Source organism: Cyprinodon tularosa, unplaced genomic scaffold (genome assembly GCF_016077235.1).
Source record: "Cyprinodon tularosa strain WSP-4 unplaced genomic scaffold, ASM1607723v1 ctg610, whole genome shotgun sequence".
Classification (NCBI taxonomy): domain Eukaryota; kingdom Metazoa; phylum Chordata; class Actinopteri; order Cyprinodontiformes; family Cyprinodontidae; genus Cyprinodon; species Cyprinodon tularosa.
In genome coordinates this window covers 75,877-97,460 of record NW_024039353.1, presented here as the reverse complement: position 1 = coordinate 97,460, position 21,584 = coordinate 75,877, and the positions used below count along the sequence as shown (strand labels likewise).

The following is a 21,584-nucleotide window of genomic DNA, read 5'->3' as shown; positions in this document are numbered from 1 at the left end:
TCTACCCGATGAATTCACAATAACATCTATTAAAAGTGACTGTACTGTGACCACCTTTAATATTTTTGAAAGAAATATTTTAAGAAAGCATCATGTTGCATGTTTTGTGTAGGTGACAGGAGCATAGTTTCTTTTTGATGCATCTGACTGAAGAATAAATGTGGTCTGCAAGCTCCTCCATCTGTTCTTACTGATGAAATCTTCCACATGTTGTGTCATCGCTGCCTTCAGAGAGCACTTTAAGTCCTTTTGAGCTCAGACACGCATGTGAAGGGAATAACTAAAGTCCAGCATGAAAGAGTGTTTTAGCTCACACTAGCCTCTAATGACTTGTTTGTTCCTTCTGTGCCATTCATCAAAGCCTCAGCATAGAGTAACGCAGTCTGTGACGAGTCGACTGCAATTTCATCACACACAGACGGCGGCAATGATAAGGAGTCGGAGAACAGAGTGGCAGCTGAGAAGAGTTCAGTTGATTCACTTTGAAATGGAAGACACATTGGTGCTGCTGCCCTGTGGCGAAAAACTGAAAAACAGCAGCAGCTGATGCTCACGACTTAAAAAAAAAAAAAATAACTCTGTTCATGAATGATACAATCTAACGACTGTTGGTGGATCAACATATTTGCAGCATGTTTAAGACTTACTAGGGAAGAAGAGCTAAAATAACCTGAAGGATTCTTCGTTTTAAACTTCCAGAAGTGTCTTATCCATAAGACAGAACAGCTTTTAAATTTTAGAGAGCACTTTTTCAACTCCTTTTTTTTTCAATGTTGTTGCTCAGGAAACAAATTTCATAAGTTAAAAAGAAAATTTTTGAGTAGATTTGAGTTGATTACACTTAAAATCCAAAATGTTAGGATACTTTGTGGTAGAAAATTATGAACCAAAACTATAAAAAAAAAAAATCTGAACAAATGGCTGAGTACCAAGACTTACCTTCATCCTCCTGGATTCAATCCGAGACTTGTAGCAGAACTCAACCAGAGCCACCAGCATGGCCAGCCCGAGTCCACCAATCAGAATGTAGAATACTCCGGCTACATTACTGAGACTGAGAGCACTTGTCTTGTCCTGTCATCATAGGGATTTAGATTTAGGGAAAGACAGTCATGGTGCTGAGATCACAATTAATTCTACTGAATAACCTCACAGTTGACTTTCTGGTTCATGGTTTATTTTAATAATAAGCAGAAAAAAATATCATTCAGAGGCTGTGACATGAGGAGACACTCCTTTAAATTAGAATTGAAAAAAATCAGTAACCTAGCTCCTACTCCATGTGAAATAGCAACATGAAATATGTATTACGTTTTGCCTTTGACTGTTTGAGGTGATAATTTACATTATAATATATTTTCTGGTTGGTTCTGAATATTTTGTTCTTGTGTTTTTGTCCCACTTATTTACATGTTTTTTGCTAATACTTTTAATTCCGCATATTCAGATATTTTTTCATACATCCAATTGTTCTTACGCATAAAGTTTAGCCAACAGTCTTCTTTTTAAAAAGAAGAAAAAAGTTTGATTATGTCCCTTAAATTGCCTGAAGAGAAAACTCATCTAACATTAACAGATTCAATACGGTCATGGTCCTTGTCAGCTCTTAAAATGATTTGCTTGTTTCTAGTTTTAGAGTTTCCTTTATTATGTTTATACTATAGTGTTCAGTTCTACCCTCTGTCTGCCTTATCTTCCTTTAGGTTGTGCCTCAATGAAAATACACATTTTTTGTTTGCACACTAAAATCCATCTCTAACAACCACCTCATCTTTCTTTGTTTAACTTGATGTAAATATATGCTCGAACTAACATATTATTAAATATCTAATATCTTTATTCATGCATTTTTATCCCAAACATTTCATATTTTATACTTAGTGAGGGTGAATTCACCCTTTGTTACCTCAAATCACAGCCTTTGACATTCCATTGTTGTCTACCACATGCAATCATGCAGGAAACGTATTTCTCAGAATAAAAGTCAACAAAAAGGAAATATACTCTTAAATAGCTATATTTTAAAACCTTTGTTATATTATATTCTCTCCAAACTGCCATGTGTTCTGCAAGCAATCAGCATCTCAGAGGTCATTGGAAGAGACACCTTAAAGCCAGACTTCAGCCAGGGAGAAGGAGTGTTCATTCATATACCGGTGTCTTGTTTTTTTAGCTTTTACATCTTTGTAAAGGCAATTAAATTTGCAATTTAATAACATGAAAATAAAAAAATTAAAAACTGAAAACTTTGGTGTGCTTTATGTCTTCTAAGTGTAGACATCATGCATTTTTATCAGTTTGTGCAGGACATGAAATTGTTTAAGATTGGAGTAAATATTATGTAAACTTTGAAATTGAGAAGATTTTTTTTGTCATTGGGAGGGGGTGAATTGAGCTTCAAAGCTATTAGCATTATAACAACCTTCAAATCACTCAAAGTAGTGAATGGCTGTGGTTAATGGATAAAAAATTGGAGAGGTTGCATTGTTATCTCAACACGGTTGGTGGTCTGATGTGTAAGTTTGTGCACTTAAACTTTGTAACATCTTCTTACAGGCCTTTTTAAAAATTTAATTATAAAAAAAAACTACCCTTAACCATTAAAAATATGTCCTGTTTCAGTCTGACAGTAAGCTGTCTCTTCGACAGACTGATGAACATCTCCTGGTTAGTCACGCTCTGTTACACAGATTTCAGAGCAAAACAGGAGCTTCATGACAGATTGGATACAAAAACATCAGTGAGTGTGTCTGGGAAGGAAGAGGAGAGGATGGAAAGCTGTGGTCAGTTGCTTTAATTTCATCTATTGGAGAACAGCCATAAGCAGAGACGTCAGCAAGGAAAAAGGGAACAAGAAAATATATTTTCAGATTACCAACTGTGACTTTATACATCTGAAAAAGTGCTTTGATCTGAAAGATTTATTCCAGGGCAGATTGTATTAGTCAAAGCTTAGTGACTAAACATCACCCAAGGAAAAAAAAAGTGTATTCCAAATCCTCAAGAAAGTTTTCTGCTATCAGGGGATGCTTAAAATATCTTTGTAAATGCCCCCACCCCTCCCAAAGGCAGACAGAATTTGTGTTAAAAAGTGATGTAAAATGCCATGTTTCTCTGCAGAGCCCTGCACCCCTGTCTGTGGCTGCTTAGACTGAACAGTGCTGACCACTGAATGTTCTGGAGAACGAAGACAGGGATGAGTGGAGAAAAGGCTTCTGAAGAAAATCTTGTCTGGAGTCATAAAAAGCCTTATCTGTAGAACAAGAAGTGACAGATCAGACTGAGTATTGGCTAATTTTCTCATTAGTTTACATAAATGTGACCTGACAAAAATACAAAAAGATCTCCTGACATCAGAATCCTCATTTCCACTGTTCTATATTTATTTGCCTATCTTGTTCTTCAGAACAGTCAGCAGCAGTTATAGACCCTGCCTCAATGAATGAAATGATTCAGTAAATCTAAATTCTATGCACTATTGTGAAATAAAAGTTTGTCATTTTGTTACTTGTTCATTCAAATTTCTGCAATAGTCATTAAGCTGGTTAGCTTATTTTAAAGTCTGAAGCAAAGGATATGCAAAAGTTGCTACATTAAATATCAGAATTACTATAGAATTTACCTGTAAACATCAATCTTTTTAAGAGGAGACTTTCCTTTTTTTTGGGAGACAATACAGTACAAAAATATGCTTTGTTTGATCATTGTTTTTATGTACACTGCTGCAGCTATGTTGCGTAAAACATTCATATAAAACAGGGAAGCTTCTCCTACATTGTAATTCCCCCTGTCCTACTCCCAAAACATTACTTTTCTGGGCTCTGGCATTGAGGAAAACACCAGATATATGTGGCTTTATACAAACTGAGACCTCCGTTTAAGCCACTGCACAGCAACATTTTGCCAAATGTCAAGCTTGCCTGAAACACATTTGTAAAGCAACATAAAAAATCTCTTTTTACCATGTATTAGTTCTCCAAAAAAAAAAAAAAAAAAAAGACTCTGAAATCTCTGTAGCCGATTTGCGAGCAGATGGCGTTGACCATTCACAAATTGCTGTGACCTTAAATAGAACTATGGTGATTCGAATCAGGTTAATGATGAAACCAAGAAATTAAATAGTGAACTCTAAAAATTCTGGCCTTTGATGAAAAAGTGGTTTTGAAGGAGACAAAGCAAGATGGATCTGACATCTTACTTTTATATTCGCAGAACGTGGATGTTGCATCTTCAGAGGTGGCTCTGAACTCCTAGTGGACTCATTCCTAGTGAGTTGCGGAGTGTTAGTTATGGTTGGGGTATGGAATCCACCATGTATTTTGTGGGACCGAATTTCCTTAATTGGTCACTTATTGCTCCAGCAGGGTATGGGACTGGCAAGACATAGTTGTTGATTGCCAAGACCTTATCAGAACTTGCCCTATTTGCAGGTATTTGGCTGTTTCTGTTTTCCTTGCAGCCTCTTGTTGGTTGCTATTTGCTTGTGGTATTCTAAGGTAGTTATAACCCTCTTCAGCATCTCCTTCTGAGGGTGAAAAAAAGAACAAAGGTTATCCACACAAAAGTAATTGCACTAACGATCCCCGCTGTAGATCCTGGTGGTCTGGATCGCTCACTCTTAGCATACAGTGAGATGTCATCCATGTACCACAGATAGTGATCCCATTTCTGAGTTGGGATCCGTAGTTAAGTCTTTTCTTATAAAGATGCGTTTGGGTCTCGATTTAAATGCATCCAAGTCCAACTCCAGCTCTTCCCTCTTCTCCAGCTCTTACTTCAGCTATTTTTTAAAGTGACCATAAAATCCGAAACACTTCCCTGTTTTTTATTGCAGTATGAAGTGACAGGCAGATCATATCGGTTCATTTCTTTTCAAGCCATTTAACATCTATATGCCTGCTTACCTTAGCCACTATGATGCCGGACAGAAACTTTCATATTGTGCAAAGGCAGGTTATGGGCTGATAGTTGGTCCAGGGAATCCTTTCTAAGGATCATTATCATCGAACAATTCTGATACATATACAATATTTATTAAAAAGTTACAATGATCCATAAAATCAATTGAATATTGGTAGGTAGCAACTACCTTCCATTCCTCTCCATCTTTTTTTACTGCAAAGGATTTGTGTACTAATATTAATGCTTGAGCTCAAAGAAAGCCTAACTGTTGTCTCTGTACTTTAAGCTAAGCTAACCAGCTTTTAGTATTACCTTTATTGTTCACTTTTGGAATAATAATTAATCCCCAGAATGTCAAACTTGTATTCTGTTGTTAAAATTTTAAGATAATGTATGATAATTATTTTTGATGACAGCATACCATTATTATGTCTAGTCTTTATCGGCCTTACAGATGTATGGGGTGAATCAGTTCAACTAAACTTACTCTTACTATTTGAGTTACTGGCCTTTTCTAAGAAGCATTTTGTTTCCAGGGTGGAATTGTGGTATATGTATATTATACACTGCTCATAAAAATAAAGGGAACACTAAAAAACACAATATAAATTCAATCCAAATAATCTTCTATCAAGCTGTCCATTTAGGAAGCAACACCAAGTGACAATTAATTTCACACGCTGTTGTACTAATGGAATAGTCAACAAGTCGAAATTATTGGCAATTAGCAAGACACACTCAAAGGAATGGTTCTGCAGGTGGGGACCACCACCACTTCTCAGAACCTATGTTTTCTGGCTGATATTATGGTTACTTTTAAATGTTGGTGGCTGCCAGAGCCCTGCGAAATGACCTCCAACATGTCATGCCAAATGTGCATCTGTCTGCACAAACAGTTAGAAACCAACACCAAGAGGATGGTACGAGCACTGTCCACAGATAGGGGTTGTGCTCACAACCCAACACTGTGCAGGACGCTTGCCATTTGCAGAGAACACCAGAATTGACAAATTCAGGATTGGTGCCCTGTTCTCTCAGATGACAGCAGATTCACACTGAAAACATTTGATAAACATGACTTTGCAAGCCTGGAGAAACTGTGGAGAGGGTTCTGCTGCCTGTAACTTCCGGTAAGTAATGGTGTTGGTTGTGATTTCTTTGGAACCCTCCATGTTCTCGCCAGAAATAGCATGCCTGCCATAAGGTATTGAGATTGGATCTTCAGGCCCCTTGTGACACTATATGCTGGTGGGTTCCCTTCTAATGCAGGACAATGCTAAACCACATGGTATTGGATTGTCTCAGTAGACCTGAATCCGACTGAGGGCATCTGGGACATCATATCTCAATACATCCACCAATGTTACGTTGCATCACAGACTGTCCAGGAGTAGGCGGATGCTTTAGTTCAGGTCTGGGAGGAGATCCTCAGGAGAGCATCTGCCCCCTCACAGGACAATGCCCATGTAGGGAGGTCTTACAGCCACACACACTACTAAGCCTCATTGTGACCCATTTTAAGGATATCACATCAAAGTTGGATTGTGTGTAACTCTAAATCCAGTCTCCATTGGTTAATAAATTCAGAATAAGGATGTGTTATTTGAGTGTTCCCTTTATATATCTCTTCTTTCTCTCTATCTATCTATCTATCTATCTATCTATCTATCTATCTATCTATCTATCTATCTATCTATCTATCTATCTATCTATCTATCTATCTATCTATCTATCTATCTATCTATCTATCTATCTATCTATCTATCTATCTATCTATCTATCTATCTATCTATCTATCTATCTATCTATCTATCTATCGATCTATCTATCGATCTGATCCGGTCTGATCTGATAAAATCATATTAAACCCTGAATAATGTTTCTTGCACGATTTCGTTGATCCTCCAAATAAGCTGTTGCCTCTGACCCACGCTAAAAACAAGCTTTATTAGATCCACGATTTCTTTTTTTTTTGTTTTGACCTTATCTGAAAATTTAGGAGCTTCAATAGGTAGGCTATATAAATTTACAATTTTTTATTTCCAAGTTTAAACAAAAATAAAATCGATCTGACCCCTGTTGTTTCTGATCGCTTTGCCTCTTTGCAATTCTGTACCTTTGAAAATGTGATTGTTTCAAATAAAGCTGTTCCGGGTAAGAAATTGAACCGTTTCTCACAGCAATTTCCAATATGTTTAAACGGTCTACTGTCAGGCTTTATGTTATCTATGCTTTATTTTCTGCCATAACATCCAGGTTTCACAAGAGTCAAGTGGCCTAAATGACCTGAAATAAATTAATGAAATTAACTAAAACAGGGTAGATTTTATCAGAAAACAATATACTATCAACTTAAACAAAAATGTTTATTAATGTTTTTCTGAATAAATATATGGAAAACATCTATCTATTTATCTAATGTAATATGTCTGTACCACTGTTTTACATGAATTACCAACTCTGCAGAGAGGAGCTGCCAAATATTTCGCAAATTGTATGTCACAGGTTCTTAAAAGATATTAAAAGTGTGTGTTTGTGGTGCAATGCCCTAAGGGGTATTTGTCAAAAGTCCACACTTATCAGCTCCTACAAGGTTGAATAGGACTTATAGGTTTTATGTTATTTTAAAAAATGACTGCATTGAATATTTTGTGATAATTTCCTTGGTATATATGTTTCATTAAATTATTAAAAGCCAATGTTTAATAAGTCTTCAGAATATGCCAAACTTAGAGGTAGAACAAAAGAAAGTAGGGGGTCAAAATAACTATGAATAAACCAAAATCTTAGAGCTACAGCTAGTGTTAATCACCTTGAACATAAGATCTTGCATCAGAACTAAAAATAAATTGATAAAGAAGCTGTTTAGACTTCATAAGTGCATTTGCCATTGTTATTTTGGAAGGGAGCAGGAGAAAGTGGGTTGGATGTGGGGGTAAAGGAGTACATGACCGTGACACCAGACTGAGTCACCTCAAGAACTGACCTTTCTGCCGGAGTCCTTGTGTCCACACTCCCCCTTGTCATACCACCACTTGTTTTTCAACTTGTCTAAGACGGCTTGTTCATTGAGCTTCAGTACTGCTAGGTTTACTGGGATTCTTCAAAGAATTAAGGGAAGGGGAGTTGGGGATTGGAAATAACATAAATAACATTATGCACCTCTATGTTATGTTATGTTATTGTTCAGCTGCATTGGCTGCAGTTGTAGTAATAACAGTGGTGGTGGCAGAACGATTTTAGCAAAAGTTGGCTTATTTTGTACAGATGCTGTGATACACTACAAGTAACAGCTCAACAACAACGGGAATATAAAACAGAAACAAACAGAAAACAGAAAAAATACACAAAAAAACAACTGGAAACTTTTTGAGTCAAAGTGATATGCATTAATACTCCATCTAGCTTGTTTTTACCTGACTCCCTACGTGCGAGATGTGTATTACTATATCACTTTGGGTAACCGGCAACAGCTGAAAACTTTCTGGGACACTTTGACTTAATTAAGTATATTCATCAAAATAGACACTGCTTCCCAAATTAATTTATGACTTCTGTATTTTATTATGTTGGAGACAAGATGCTTTAGGATGCAGAATGATGCTGTATAAATCAATAAATGAAACATATCTAAAAAGTAACATGAAGCTTGAGTTCCAGAGGAAGCCTTAAGAAACTTCATAAGACAAGATATAAAGCAGCATAATACTGTATTTAGATTAACATAGTCATTCTTAACAAACGGGGGTTCCAAATATCCCAGCTGTCTAGACTAGGATAATACTTTTCTTGTAGATATTTGGCAAACTGAGTGTCATGTAAGTGGAAGCTTACTTAGGACTTTCTTAGAGAAGAGGATTACTTAGTACTTATTCCTATGGGGATAATATATCTACTTTTTAAAGGGGACTGTGAAGCACACTAGAATAAAATAAAACCTGTAAAGACAGGCAAAAGTGGAAAAATACCAACATATATAAGAAAAAGATGGAGTAAACCAGGAATAAATCAATGTATGAGCCATGAATCTTAATGATAAACTGTAACTTTTAGAATACAAATAATATTATATAATATAAATACCCCAAAGATTAGAGAAGGATTTTGTTAGATTATTGATTTTTTTTTTTACATGTATGTTCCCAGAGTGTTTCCCGCCTGGTACTAAAGCTGTGCCTTTCTGCCAGTTACCCCAATGTGGCATTGCCTGACGTTACCCTTCAGGGTTACGGTGATCTGACCTTGGAGTCCCCTCCCCCGGTGCCGCACTCTCCCTTGTCATACCACCATCTGTTTTTCAATTTGTCCAACAGGCCCTGCTCGTTCAGTTTTAACACTGCCAAGTTAACAGGGTTTCTACAGGGGACGATAGTAACAATAGGGGATAAAAAGGGAATTTGGTGTTAATGGGAAGACAGCAACATCATTTCAGCTGCGTACTGATAACTAATGAATGGTGTGTGTGAAAGGAAAAGTTTGCAGTTTTCAGCCCAGACTTTAGTATACTACTGAAGCTATCAGATAACTTCAGGTTGATATTCCTAGAGCTTGGCTCTTCTCATGCTTTGGAGAACAAAAGTACTACGTATTATCCAACATTACCAAATTTTAAATAAAATGATAAACTAAAAAGTAGATGATAGTTTCTGGAATGAAGCTATAATTAAAAATATGGTCATCCAGACTCTCCAGATACGTCATAAAAAATGGCAAAGAATATAAGAAGTATGGGCTTCAGCAGGTAAGGAGGACAATGCTTCATTGTTTATTGTTTGAGTCTTTGCAGTTAGTTGTAATCTCCTTAAGTGGTCTTGTGAAATAGCTCTCCAGGTTTTACTAAGTCGGGTTGCCTTAGCTTTTCCTGTTATTTTCATGACATACATTTTTTTACCTAAAAGAAAGTGAGGAACAAACTTTAAGACCAAAAGCTCATCACCAGCAAATGAGCCCCATTCAAATACCAAATCTTTGTACTAATCTTGCAATAATCTGTATGTACCTACTCTACCTATTAAGTAAGAGGTATCGTAAAGTAATGATTTCTCCATTTTTTTAGTCAAACACTTGTATTTCATATAGTGACATGACAGGGACAAAGAGTATTTGTTCTATATATCTGTTACTAGTCTATCCTGTAAGTATAGTACTTCATGTCTGATTGACTCATAGGTGTTGGGATCCTCAGGCTTGCCCACCAGAGGGGGCCGAGGATCCTCTTCTGTTCTGTGTTTCTTTCCTTTAGGACTGGAGTTACTGCTGGGATCTGGAGATTACCCTCTGTCTCCAGCAGAGTGCGCCGTGGGTCTCCTAGGGCTGGAGTCTTCCTGCACACCTGTTGTTAATCCTCTCATCAGGAGACCTCACCTTTATAAGCCCCTGCCAGACCTTGCTTCCACACTGCAGTTTTGATCTTAGTTGGTTAGCTTCCTAAGCCTCTGTTACAGATTGAATCTTGGTTGTCCCTAGTGTGAGATCAGATTCTAATCTCTCCTTTGTCTGTGCCTCACAGTAGTGATGGGCAAGTGAAGCCTCATGAAGCAATGAAGCTTTCCAACGCAAAGTGTTGAAAAAAGTTCATTACTCGATGCTTCATTCATCACTCACTAGTGACATCTGCTGGTGAAACTGTAACAGCCTTGTTACTCAGTTGGATCATACTTCCAAATATTAGGAAATGCAATATTGTCACAAAGTTTTCATCAAACTCATGTTTAGTAAGAGGAGAATCCTATTCAATTGTCATGTTTTAATGATTAAAATGATTTGTAGCCAATCTAATCCTTGACCATCAGTGGTGGCGTTAGGTTTTCTTTTATGACATGGACTTATTAGACAATGAAGATATGTGTTACTTTAATGTATTGAGAACTGAGTGACTGTTGCTGCAGACTCTGTGTACTTTGAGCTTGAAACTTGCTTCCTTAAAGACAGAATTTGTTTAAAATCATCTCTTCCTAGGAGTTCTAGTTCTGATTCTTAATATCAAGTTACACATAGAGTTTGCCTCTTCTAATGGCTTTTAGTCTGGTTTTGATGTGTGATTCTGATGCATCTCCTGATTAAACAAAAGAAAATATAGAAATTTCTGGATTTTAGGTTTAATTGTTTTTATTTAGGAATATGACTTTTTTCACTGTTTCAGGTTGTGATCTGTCATCTTATAATACTCCCACATATGAGAGGTTTTTCTCTTTTTTGACGGCTCCATTACAACCACTGCTGATGAAAACTGTTCTGCTGAGACCAAACCACCTACTACAACCCACAAAGCAACAGGATTCATCGCGCTTTTATTTTGAAAACCAACACGCAAAATGAAGCAGTCACGTGACCAATGCAATGCGAGGCCTCGTTTGTTGCCAGTCACGTGGTTTTCAACAAGACAACACAGGCCTCGAAGCGGGGCTTCATTGACACGCCCCCTTATTACTCGGTACAAGCCTCGAAGCCTGGCTTCAGATAGCCCATCACTACCTCACAGGAAACCTGTCTCTGGTCTGAAGCTCAGGAAGAGCTGCCTCACTGGAAACCTGTCTCTGGTCTGAAGCTCAGGAGGAGCTGCCTCACTGGAACCCTGTCTCTGGTCTGAAGCTCTGGAAGAGCTGCATCACAGGAAACCAGTCTCAAGCCTGAAGCTCTAGGAGAGCTTAACCTGCTAATCTGCCCTGGTGAGCCAACCTGAAGGTTCCTATGTGGAATCACCCTGAAGAATCCTTTGTGGATATTCCCTGTTGTTCTCTGCAGTGAGCTGGAAGCTCACCCTGAAGAATCCTATGTGGATGATCCCTGTTGTTCTCTGCAATGAGCTGGAAGCTCAGCCTGAGCAATCCTATGTGGATATTCCCAGTTGTTCTCTGCAGTGAGCTGGAAGCTCAGATCAAGGTCTGCCATGCTAAGCCTGAAGCTAGACGCTTAGCTTCCCATGAACTCTGCTAACCAACAGTCTCCAGTCCCAGTTAAGACTTTAGTGAACCAGCCCTGAACCTGTTCCAGAATTTGTTCTTTATCGTGTGCTTGTGAACCTTAATAAACTCTGTTGAACTTTTACTCCGTTTTCTGTGTGTGTTCTGCATTTTGGGCTAGCTCAGATTACCCATCATGACAGAACACTGCGGCCAAACCCAAAGCCCAGCAGATCACCTCCGTCGTTGGATTAAGGAACGGGACGCTCAGATCCATGGACATACACAAACCCTCCGTAAGTTACAGCAGAATCAAACACTCGCTAGCTACTTGGATAATGCTAACGCCACGTCAGCGGCACGTCCTGCTCCGAATTCACTTCCGTCTCCTAGGTCACCGGCAATGACGTCACTTCCCCGTCAAGATAATAATCTTCCTTTTTGGTCAGAACCCAGCCCGTCGTTTTCTGCACTCAGCCCTTCTCTGCCTGAGAGATTTTCCGGCAATCCAAGAAAACTCAGGAGATTTCTATTTCAGTGTCAGTTGTTTTTTGGATTTTATGATTCTAGTTTTCTTTATGATAAGGATAGGATAGCTTTAGTCGTTTCTTTTCTGTCCGGTGAAGCCCTTGAATGGGCGGAGACCAGATTTCCGCCTAAAACTAGATTAAACTGTACATATGAGAAATTCATCCAGGAGTTTGAAAGGACCTTTAATCAGGTCACAAATAAATCCTGGTTTTCAAGTGGACTTTGGAAATCTAAACAGGGAAATAGATCCGTTGCAGAGTTTTCTTCCGAGTGTTGGGAGCTGGAGAAGTTCCACCTTTCTCCAGCAGAGTCCGCCGTGGATCCTCCTGAGTGAGCCTTCTGCACAGCTGCAGCCCATCAGATCATCAGAGGATCCACTACATAAGCTGTCTTCAGACCTTGCCTCAACGCCGCAGTGCTGATCCAGTTGGTCAGCGCCTAAGCCTAGACTCTCAGTGAATCTTTGTGACTTTGAATCCTGCCTGGATTCTAACTCTTGTCTCTGTCTTCCAGGAAACCAGTTTCTCCCCTGTGGAGCTCAGGAAGAGCTAACCTGCCGAGCCGACCCTCAGAGCCAAACCTGAAGAACCTCAGTGAACTTCCATGCAGCTCAGGACTAAGAGCTGGAAAACCCAAGGCCAAGGTCAGCTCAGAACTAGAAGTAAGACGCTGAAGCAGCTAGCGGACTCTGCTGGTCAACTCCTCTCCAGATCCAACAGTGACCCTCTCAAAGTTATCTACAAGAACCCTCAAGGTACAATCAGTAAAAATCTAGATCGCAAGCTCAAAAGCGCAACGCTAACTGAACTGTCTCTCATGCAGACTCCGGTGAACCAGTTTCGAGGCCCGAACCAGAACCAGTCAAATCAGTGTGCTTGTGAACAAATAAACTTGTTAAACTTTTACTCCTGTGTCCGTCTAGTGGTGTTCTGCATATTTGGGTCACTCTTCGTGCACCCATCATGACACCGAGTTCCAGGAAAAAGCAGCCGTTTCCGGGTGGAACGAGTCTGCACTTAAGACTGCGTTTCTCCAAGCTCTAAATGAACCGGTCAGAAACGAGCTAACCTTTTACGTTGAGCCAGATAACCTTGAGGATCTCATAGAGCTAGCAGTCGGGTTAGATATAGGACTGCAAAGTAGACCCAGAGCCGTACTGCCTGACCAGACACCTGAACCCGTCACCGTGGTTTCTAGACCTGTTCCCTCGCCTGATTATCTAGCTCCCCACATCCATGAGTCTGATCTCTGGGATTATTTTTTATGGGGATAGAGAGGATATCTTCCCCTTCGAGCCACCACATCCAGCTCCAGAAAATAACCCAGTTAGTTTTGAACCTGACCCCATGCCTGATTTGTTAGCCCCAGACCCTGTAATCCATTCTGGAACTCTCTTTTTCCAACCAGTTAATTTGTTGCCAGATTCAATCAGTAAACCTGTTAACTTAGCTTCCAAGACCCCTCGGCGTAAGAAACAGCATCGCCTTAAGTCAGCTCTGTGCTGTCTAGAGACCCCTGAGTCAGCTCTATGCCGTCTAGAGACCCCTGAGCCTGCCCTGTGCCGTCCAGAGACCCCTGAGCATAAACTTAAGAGGGCTTCAGAGTTTGGAGTTGGAGAAAATATGCCTCCAATAGCCTCTCAGCAGGGGCCACAAACCGCCAAGAACCTTCTACAGACGCTTCAAGCCACCTCAGAGACTGAATAGGAGCCTCCATGGGTGTTTTCCCCTGTTCCTGAGACGGAGCCACAGTCGGTGATTTCTCCAGTTCCTGGGGTGGAACCACAGTCGGTGATTGATCCAGTTCCTGGGGTGGAACCACAGTCGGTGGTCCCTCCAGCTCCTGAGGTGGAACCACAGTCGGTGGTGTCTCCTGTTCCTGAGGTGGAACCACAGTCGGTGGTGTCTCCTGTTCCTGAGGTGGAGCCACAGTCGGTGGCCTCCCCAGTTCCTGAGGCGGAACCACAGTCTGTGGTTTCTCATGTTCCAGATGTGGAGCCACTGTCGGTGGTCTCTCCTGTTCCAGATGTGGAGCCGCAGTCGGCGGGCTCCTCAGTTCCTGTCCAGGAGCCGTAGGTGGCGGTCTCCTGTGGGCCTGTTCCTGGGACGCGGTCGGTGGTCCTCCCTGTTCCTGACCGGGAGCCGCAATCGGCGGGCTCCCCTGTTCCTGACCGGGAGCCGCAATCGGCGGGCTCCCCTGTTCCAGATCCAGAGCCGCAATCGGCGGGCTCTCCAGTTCCAGAGCCGCAATCGGCGGGCTCCCCTGCTCCAGAGCCGCAATCGGCGGGCTCCCCTGCTCCAGAGCCGCAATCGGCGGGCTCCCCTGCTCCAGAGCCGCAATCGGCGGGCTCTACAGTTCCAGACCCGGAGCCGCAATCGGCGGGCTACCCTGCTCCAGAGCCGCAATCGGCGGGCTCCCCAGTTCCAGACCCGGAGCCGCAATCGGCGGGCTACCCTGCTCCAGAGCCGCAATCGGCGGGCTCCCCAGTTCCAGACCCGGAGCCGCAATCGGCGGGCTCCCCTGTTCCAGTCCGAGAGCTGCTGTCGGCGGTCTTCTCAGAGCCTGTTCCAACGCCACAGTCGGCAGTCACCACAGAGCCTGTTCCTGAGCCGCCGAAGAGGGGACGGGGTACCCCGTGGGGGTACCTACTGAAGGTTCGGCGTCATCCTCCTGAGAAGCTGCTTCGCCTCCGGCCCCGCGGCCGGCCCCCAGAGCGTCGGCTTCGCCTTCGGCCCTGTGGCAGAACCGCGGAGCGTCAGCTTCGCCGCCGACCCCGTGGCAGACCCCCAGAGCGTCAGCTTCGCCTCCGACCCCGCAGTCGGCCACCTAAGACTCTGCTCCGTTGCCGGATCCTCGGCCGGCCTCCAGAACCTCAGCCATGCCTCCGGCCCGGCAGTGGTCCTCCTAAGACGCTGCTTCGTCTCCAGCCCTGCGGTCGGCCTCCTGAGCATCTGTCTCGCCTCCGGCCCAGCGGTAGGCCCCCTGAGAATCGGCCTCGCCTCCGTCTCAACGGTCGACCTCCTGAGCAGCTGCTACGCCTCCGCTGCCGGTCCCTCGGCCGGTCACCTGAGACTCTGTCCCGCTGCCGGTCCCTCGGCCGGCCACCTGAGACTCTGTCCCGCTGCTGGTCCCTCGGCCGGCCACCTGAGACTCTGTCCCGCTGCTGGTCCCTCGGCCGGCCACCTGAGACTCAGTCCCGCTGCCGGTCCCACGACCAGCCACCGGAGACGTTGCCCAAAAAATTTTCTGGGTTTTCTTTTGTTTTCATCCACCGTAAGTGGATCGTTTTCTGTTCTGGACTTTGTTTTTGCCCTCCTGGCTTGTCTCCTCCATCGCCCACTCTGGGTGGGTTGTTTTTTGTTTTCTGGACTCTGTTTTTTGTTCCTGGCCCTCCTTGCCTTAGTGCCCCCTCCGCCCACCCTGGGTGGGTTGTTTTTTGTTTTCTGGACTTTGTTTTTTGTTCCTGGCCCTCCTTGCCTTAGTGCCCCCCTCCGCCCATCCTGGGTGGGTTGTTTTTTGTTTATTTTTGTTGGACTTTTTCAGGGGGCGTCTGGAATCCGCCCTTGAGGAGGGGGCTCTGTTGGGATCCTCAGGCTTGCCCACCAGAGGGCGCCGAGGATCCTCTTCTGTTCTGTGTTTCTTTCCTTTAGGACTGGAGTTACTGCTGGGATCTGGAGATTACCCTCTGTCTCCAGCAGAGTGCGCCGTGGGTCTCCTAGGGCTGGATTCTTCCTGCACACCTGTTGTTAATCCTCTCATCAGGAGACCTCCCCTTTATAAGCCCCTGCCATACCTTGCTTTCACGCCGCAGTGTTGATCTTAGTTGGTTAGCTTCCTTAGCCTCTGTTACAGATTGAATCTTGGTTGTCCCTAGTGTGAGATCAGCTTCTAATCTCTCCTTTGTCTGTGCCTCACAGGAAACCTGTCTCTGGTCTGAAGCTCAGGAAGAGCTGCCTCACTGGAAACCTGTCTCTGGTCTGAAGCTCAGGAGGAGCTGCCTCACTGGAACCCTGTCTCTGGTCTGAAGCTCTGGAAGAGCTGCATCACAGGAAACCAGTCTCAAGCCTGAAGCTCTAGGAGAGCTTAACCTGCGAATCTGCCCTGGTGAGCCAAGCTGAAGGTTCCTATGTGGAATCACCCTGAAGAATCCTTTGTGGATATTCCCTGTTGTTCTCTGCAATGAGCTGGAAGCTCAGCCTGAGCAATCCTATGTGGATATTCCCTGTTGTTCTCTGCAGTGAGCTGGAAGCTCAGATCAAGGTCTGCCATGCTAAGCCTGAACTTTTAATCCGTTTTCCGTGTGTGTTCTGCATTTTGGGCTAGCTCAGATTACCCATCATGACAATAGGTAAGAAAGAGATGAATTAAGAAAACACATGAAAAAAACTGATGAAAACTGAAACTAGTGAAGCTGAGACTAAGGAAAAGGGCAGCCCAAGTTATAATAACAACAGACCCCCCCCCCCAACAAAAAAAAAAAAAAAAAAACATAATTACTTTTGTTGATCTGGAGAATAACACCACCTTACAAAGATTACAAGAAATTCTGGACTCACAAAACAAAATCTTAATAAAATAGGGTAAACTGATGCTGGATTAACAAAAAAAATCCTCCAGTAACATATCCCACCAGTGCCTGCATCAGTGCCAGTACATCCAGGGGCGCTTGGACTCGTTAAAATAAATACTTTTTTCACATCAATAAGCTGTACTAGGCTTTATCAACACATATCTTTCTAATAGTTTGGTTAAACAAATGTTTTCCTTTAAGCGGAAAATTTACTTGCTTGTTAAAGCTTGTTAAAACTGTAATGGTCAGTGATGTTCACACATTTAAGTAATCTGGGCTGAAAACTAGTCGGGTGACAGGTTTCTGTGGAGCAAACCCAAACATTCATCAACCTCCAATAAATTCCTGATCAATAAAAGAGGAAAAACATCCAAATGTTTACATGGCACAGAAATTAGCTTAGAATTGATCATTCATACTGTGACTCATGGATGAAACACACCTAATTGCACTCTTCTTCACATGCAGATGATGAGTTATTAACAGTAACAATGATATTTAACACAATATAACAGAAGAGTTTTGTTCTACAACACAAAGTAGAGTTAACAATAGTGCTTAAAATTTAAATTTTCTATTTGTTTCTTCAGAATGCCTTTCCACCGAATGAAGACAATACAATCTTCCACAATGTGCATTACATGTGTTGACTCTTTAGGGGCACATTAAAGCAGCACTGTGTAACTTTTAGCCAATATGGGCATGTAAATTACAAGTTTAGCCCCTCCTACAGACCACTGGAAACACTGACTGTTGCAAAATGAAGCTGTCTCCCTTTGTGCTTTTAGAATCTGCTAGCAGACCACTGTTGAACTGCAGATTGAGAAATCATTTAGTTACTTGATAAGACAAGAGCATATTCACCCCTCTAGATTAAATCATACATCAGACAACCAAAGGTCTGAACAGGTAAGAGTCACATCTGTGTTGTCATATCTGGCTAACAACAACATTTAGTTAGCTTTTGTTTAAGTGGAGCTTACTGCCAAATACAGCTCATTAGATCATACAATATATTAAATTATGTCTCGGATTTCCTATAAGTAACCAATAATTGGATCAAAAGTTAGACAGAGTTGCTTTTAATAAACTTAGCTATTTTACACATCCTATTGGATGTGTAAAATAGTAGAGATGCCCAATTCCTTTTTGCAAAACAGATCAGACTCAGCCAGGATTTCTAAAGGGCATTAATACATGTAAAAAAAAAATTAAAAATTCATTGTTTACTAAATACCAAGATTTTAATAAAATCAATGCATTTTTTGACAAAACCTCTATAAATACTATTACTAAATAATTAAAGGCTTTCAGTATGCAAAACAGATGTAATTCGCAACTAACATAAGCAAGGAAGTACATTTAAAAGTCAGTAGAAGGTAGGGTCAATTATTTAGTTGAGGCAGTGATGAAAAAACACCAGCCTCTAACGTCATTCATTTTAGATGTTTTGATATTTGTGTTTATGAACAAAACTCTTTAAAACAATGATCTTTTAATAAGCATCAAAACCAACATCTGCAGAGATAAGATGAGTTGCAGACACATCCTCTTTCATTTCAAGTGCTTTATTGATCATAATACCAAATCTTCTCTTTTTTCTTTTGAAAAGAGATTATTTAAACCTCTGATGAACAAGAAACACCAAGGATAGTATAATTCATTTAGTCACAAGCTAAAGCATAGAAACAGTATGCAAAACACCCAAATCCTGTCCAAATCATATCTTCATACAGAAATAGATTATATGTTGCATCACCACTTTTCCAAAAGCAAATTGTGGTTTTGTTGAGAAAATATATACATGTATTGATATGTGTTTAAAAATGGGAACATTAGAAACTAAGACATTGATTTCCTATTTTGAACCTATCAGCTGTTGTTAGCAAAAACACACTAAAGGGGACAACTCAATGTTATACCACATTTTGCACCATATTTATTTTGCCCAGTCCTTATTGTTTTTTTTAAAACTGGTAATTCTTTCCTCATATAGTCTTTACATGATGATGATTGCTGCACTTTAAATGCTAATGTTCAGTTCACTGTTGGAAGCTGTAAGCAACACTCGGTGTATACAAATGACAAAAAAGTTTGTCTAAGTCCAAGTTCCCTTTAAGACCTCACAAATGGCATCTAGAGATTCAACCCATAGTCCAGACCAAGTCATTTCCATCTGTTCTACATTTGCCAACATGTGAAAGGATAGATTTAACAGAATAGTTTGAATAATGGTCCGAATAATCACATTTGTATTGTTTCTTGCAAAACACTTCATAAAATACAAATAATACCAAAAAGCAACTCTAACCAACATGACTACATTTGCAATAACATTTGTGAAATAGAGAAGTGTTAGAGAAGTGTTAGTCTCCCAGTTCAAATGAGAATGGTATTATTTGTCAAATATCCATATTGAAAAGTAAATTGCCCTTGTAAGGGAGAGAGAAATAACAGCTTCCCCTTATTTCAAAACTGTCAAAGTTTGACAGCTGTCATATTGATTAATGGACGATATGATTGATAGGATTTATGCCTTGATTTATAGGGCTGGAAACGGTCATTCATACGCTGTCATGGTTGAATGATGACCTGCAGACTGACCCAGGATTTTAAGAAATATACTCTATGTTACCCTATTTAATTTGAAAAACAAACCTCACCCTTATTTTTGTGATGAAACCTCTTCTGCCTCATGAGTTTAAAAAACCAAATTTAAAAAACGAAATTTTCTATTCATCACTTTATAATTATCATGAAAATAATTAAATATATAGATTTAAACCTTCAACTGAAACCTGCTTTACACAACTAGAGCCTCAGGAAATACTGAAAAAAATGTATTCATTGTTTCTCTCCATTGTTTTTAAATCTTTAAAAAGAATTATAATAATAGTTAAAATCTTGTAACCTTTAGCAAAAAATAAGCCCAATATATTTCCACTTTCTCAATCCTGGAACTGCTTTGGTTCAGTGAGGAATAAAGGCCACCTGCACCGCTCCCTCCAGCAGAACAAACAATGTGGTCCTGGCAGTTGTGAACCATGCTTCTATTTATGTTTTATGTCTCTATTTGTGTTTATCATAAGATAGATATGAGACGTTGTTTTTTGCAAATAATCTTCAACCTTAGCTCTCACACGAGTCAAGTTTGAATAATGTCCAGGCACGACATAGTGGCAGCTGAACCGTTACCTGCGTTATGCCAATCAAACTAGGTTGAAGCTGTAGGGACTTTATACCATGTTTGGCGGTATGATATTTCTTCTAACCCAGCTGTCAATTGGCCTTCGAAATTAATATGTTGGGCTAGATTCGACCAAAAGTTTGAGGTCTGCCACCCCCACCCAGCTATTAAGCTTTGTGAGCCAGTTCTTCCATTTTTCAAACACTTGCCTTGCACCCCTTCGGGTCCGTCTATTTAATATTCTTTCCACCTGTTAGAACATACCTTTCCCAAGCTTTATCTCCTGTATCTAATGTTTATAAAATCTACCTTCAATGACCTCGGCATCATAATCTGCAAGGTTGTAAAGCGGAGGATTCGCCGGAAGGCATTCGGTCACTGTGAAAACCTCAACCTTTGAAATTCTAACAAGGTTTCTTTTTTAAATTTAGTTTTATTTTTGTGAAATGTTATGATAACCCTATACAGGCTTTTAAGCACCTGTTTTGAAGTTTCAGAGGAATCCGCCATGGGTGTCAATGTTATACTGGAATGATGGATGTGATCATAGCTTTTTACCAGATCTTGAAGCCCATCAATATCTCTGCGTGTTATTGCCATGTGTTTTCATTAAGACCTCGAATTTCTTATTAGGAATTCTTTAAAAATTTATTCAAATGCCCCCAACCACTTCCTCGTCCATTTTTAGATTTAATGACATATGCTCTTTTTGAGAACGCATCAATAACAGTTAATAAATAAATATACCCATCATTCAGGTCTGATAGGGATTGCATGTCGCAGAGACCAGCTTGAAACAGTTCTAAAGGTCTTGGGGTAAATATCCAGTTTTTTAGAAAATGTGTTCTGGGAGCCATATGCAATGTGTAACAATCTTGCACGAAGAGGAAATATTTACTTTCAGTAGAGGTAATGTCCTGCCTATTCACCTTATGCAGAACCCTGCATAATCTGTCATGACCACCAAATCTAACTGGGTGAGAAGCATCATAATACAATTTTTAAAAAGTCTGTTCTTTATCCATCTGCATGGTCTGCATGCTACCCTGCATGCTATGAATGAGAGGCAGGTATCCAGTGACATCAATTTTATATCATACATAACAAAAATAGAGAGAGAATTTCATTTTGGGGGACGTTTATTCATTACAGTATATTATAGGAATCATACAATTCATAAGGAGAGGCATCTTGGTGAAACATTTCTCTTTGCAATCCTTTTCATCGCTTGCGATGCAACATTCTTTTAATCCATCCATAAGTTTCTGATGAGAAAATCAAGAATTGCATCATTAAACCCAATTGAGGATTTTAATTCAAACAGGATTCCAAAAAAGTTTAAAAAAGTCCACTGTACTTTGTTTCCAAGTTTGAAGATGTTTCGCTTCCCATCCAGGAAGCTTTTTTGAGTTTGAGGCTACTCAATGCTATTTCTGACATTTTAGTGTGTCAGCCAGCCACATTGACACTGTGATCTTTCACCCGCATGCCT

General features: G+C 40.8%; 1 protein-coding gene across 4 annotated transcripts in view; it reads right to left on the bottom strand.

Annotated features, from left to right (window-relative positions):
- The window catches only part of LOC119798139 (glutamate receptor 1-like), a 91,154-nt gene that overhangs the window by 7,218 nt on the left and 62,352 nt on the right, over nucleotides 1-21,584 (bottom strand). For 3 of the 4 annotated variants that reach the window (XM_038307488.1, XM_038307490.1, XM_038307492.1), the window contains 2 exons: nucleotides 9,144-9,258; nucleotides 940-1,074 (listed from right to left, as the gene is read on the bottom strand). In XM_038307488.1, coding sequence (XP_038163416.1) covers nucleotides 940-1,074; nucleotides 9,144-9,258 — 250 coding nt within the window. Of the gene's footprint in view, nucleotides 1-939; nucleotides 1,075-7,888; nucleotides 8,004-9,143; nucleotides 9,259-21,584 lie in introns of all 4 variants that reach the window. The other variant, XM_038307491.1, reaches the window with a different exon arrangement.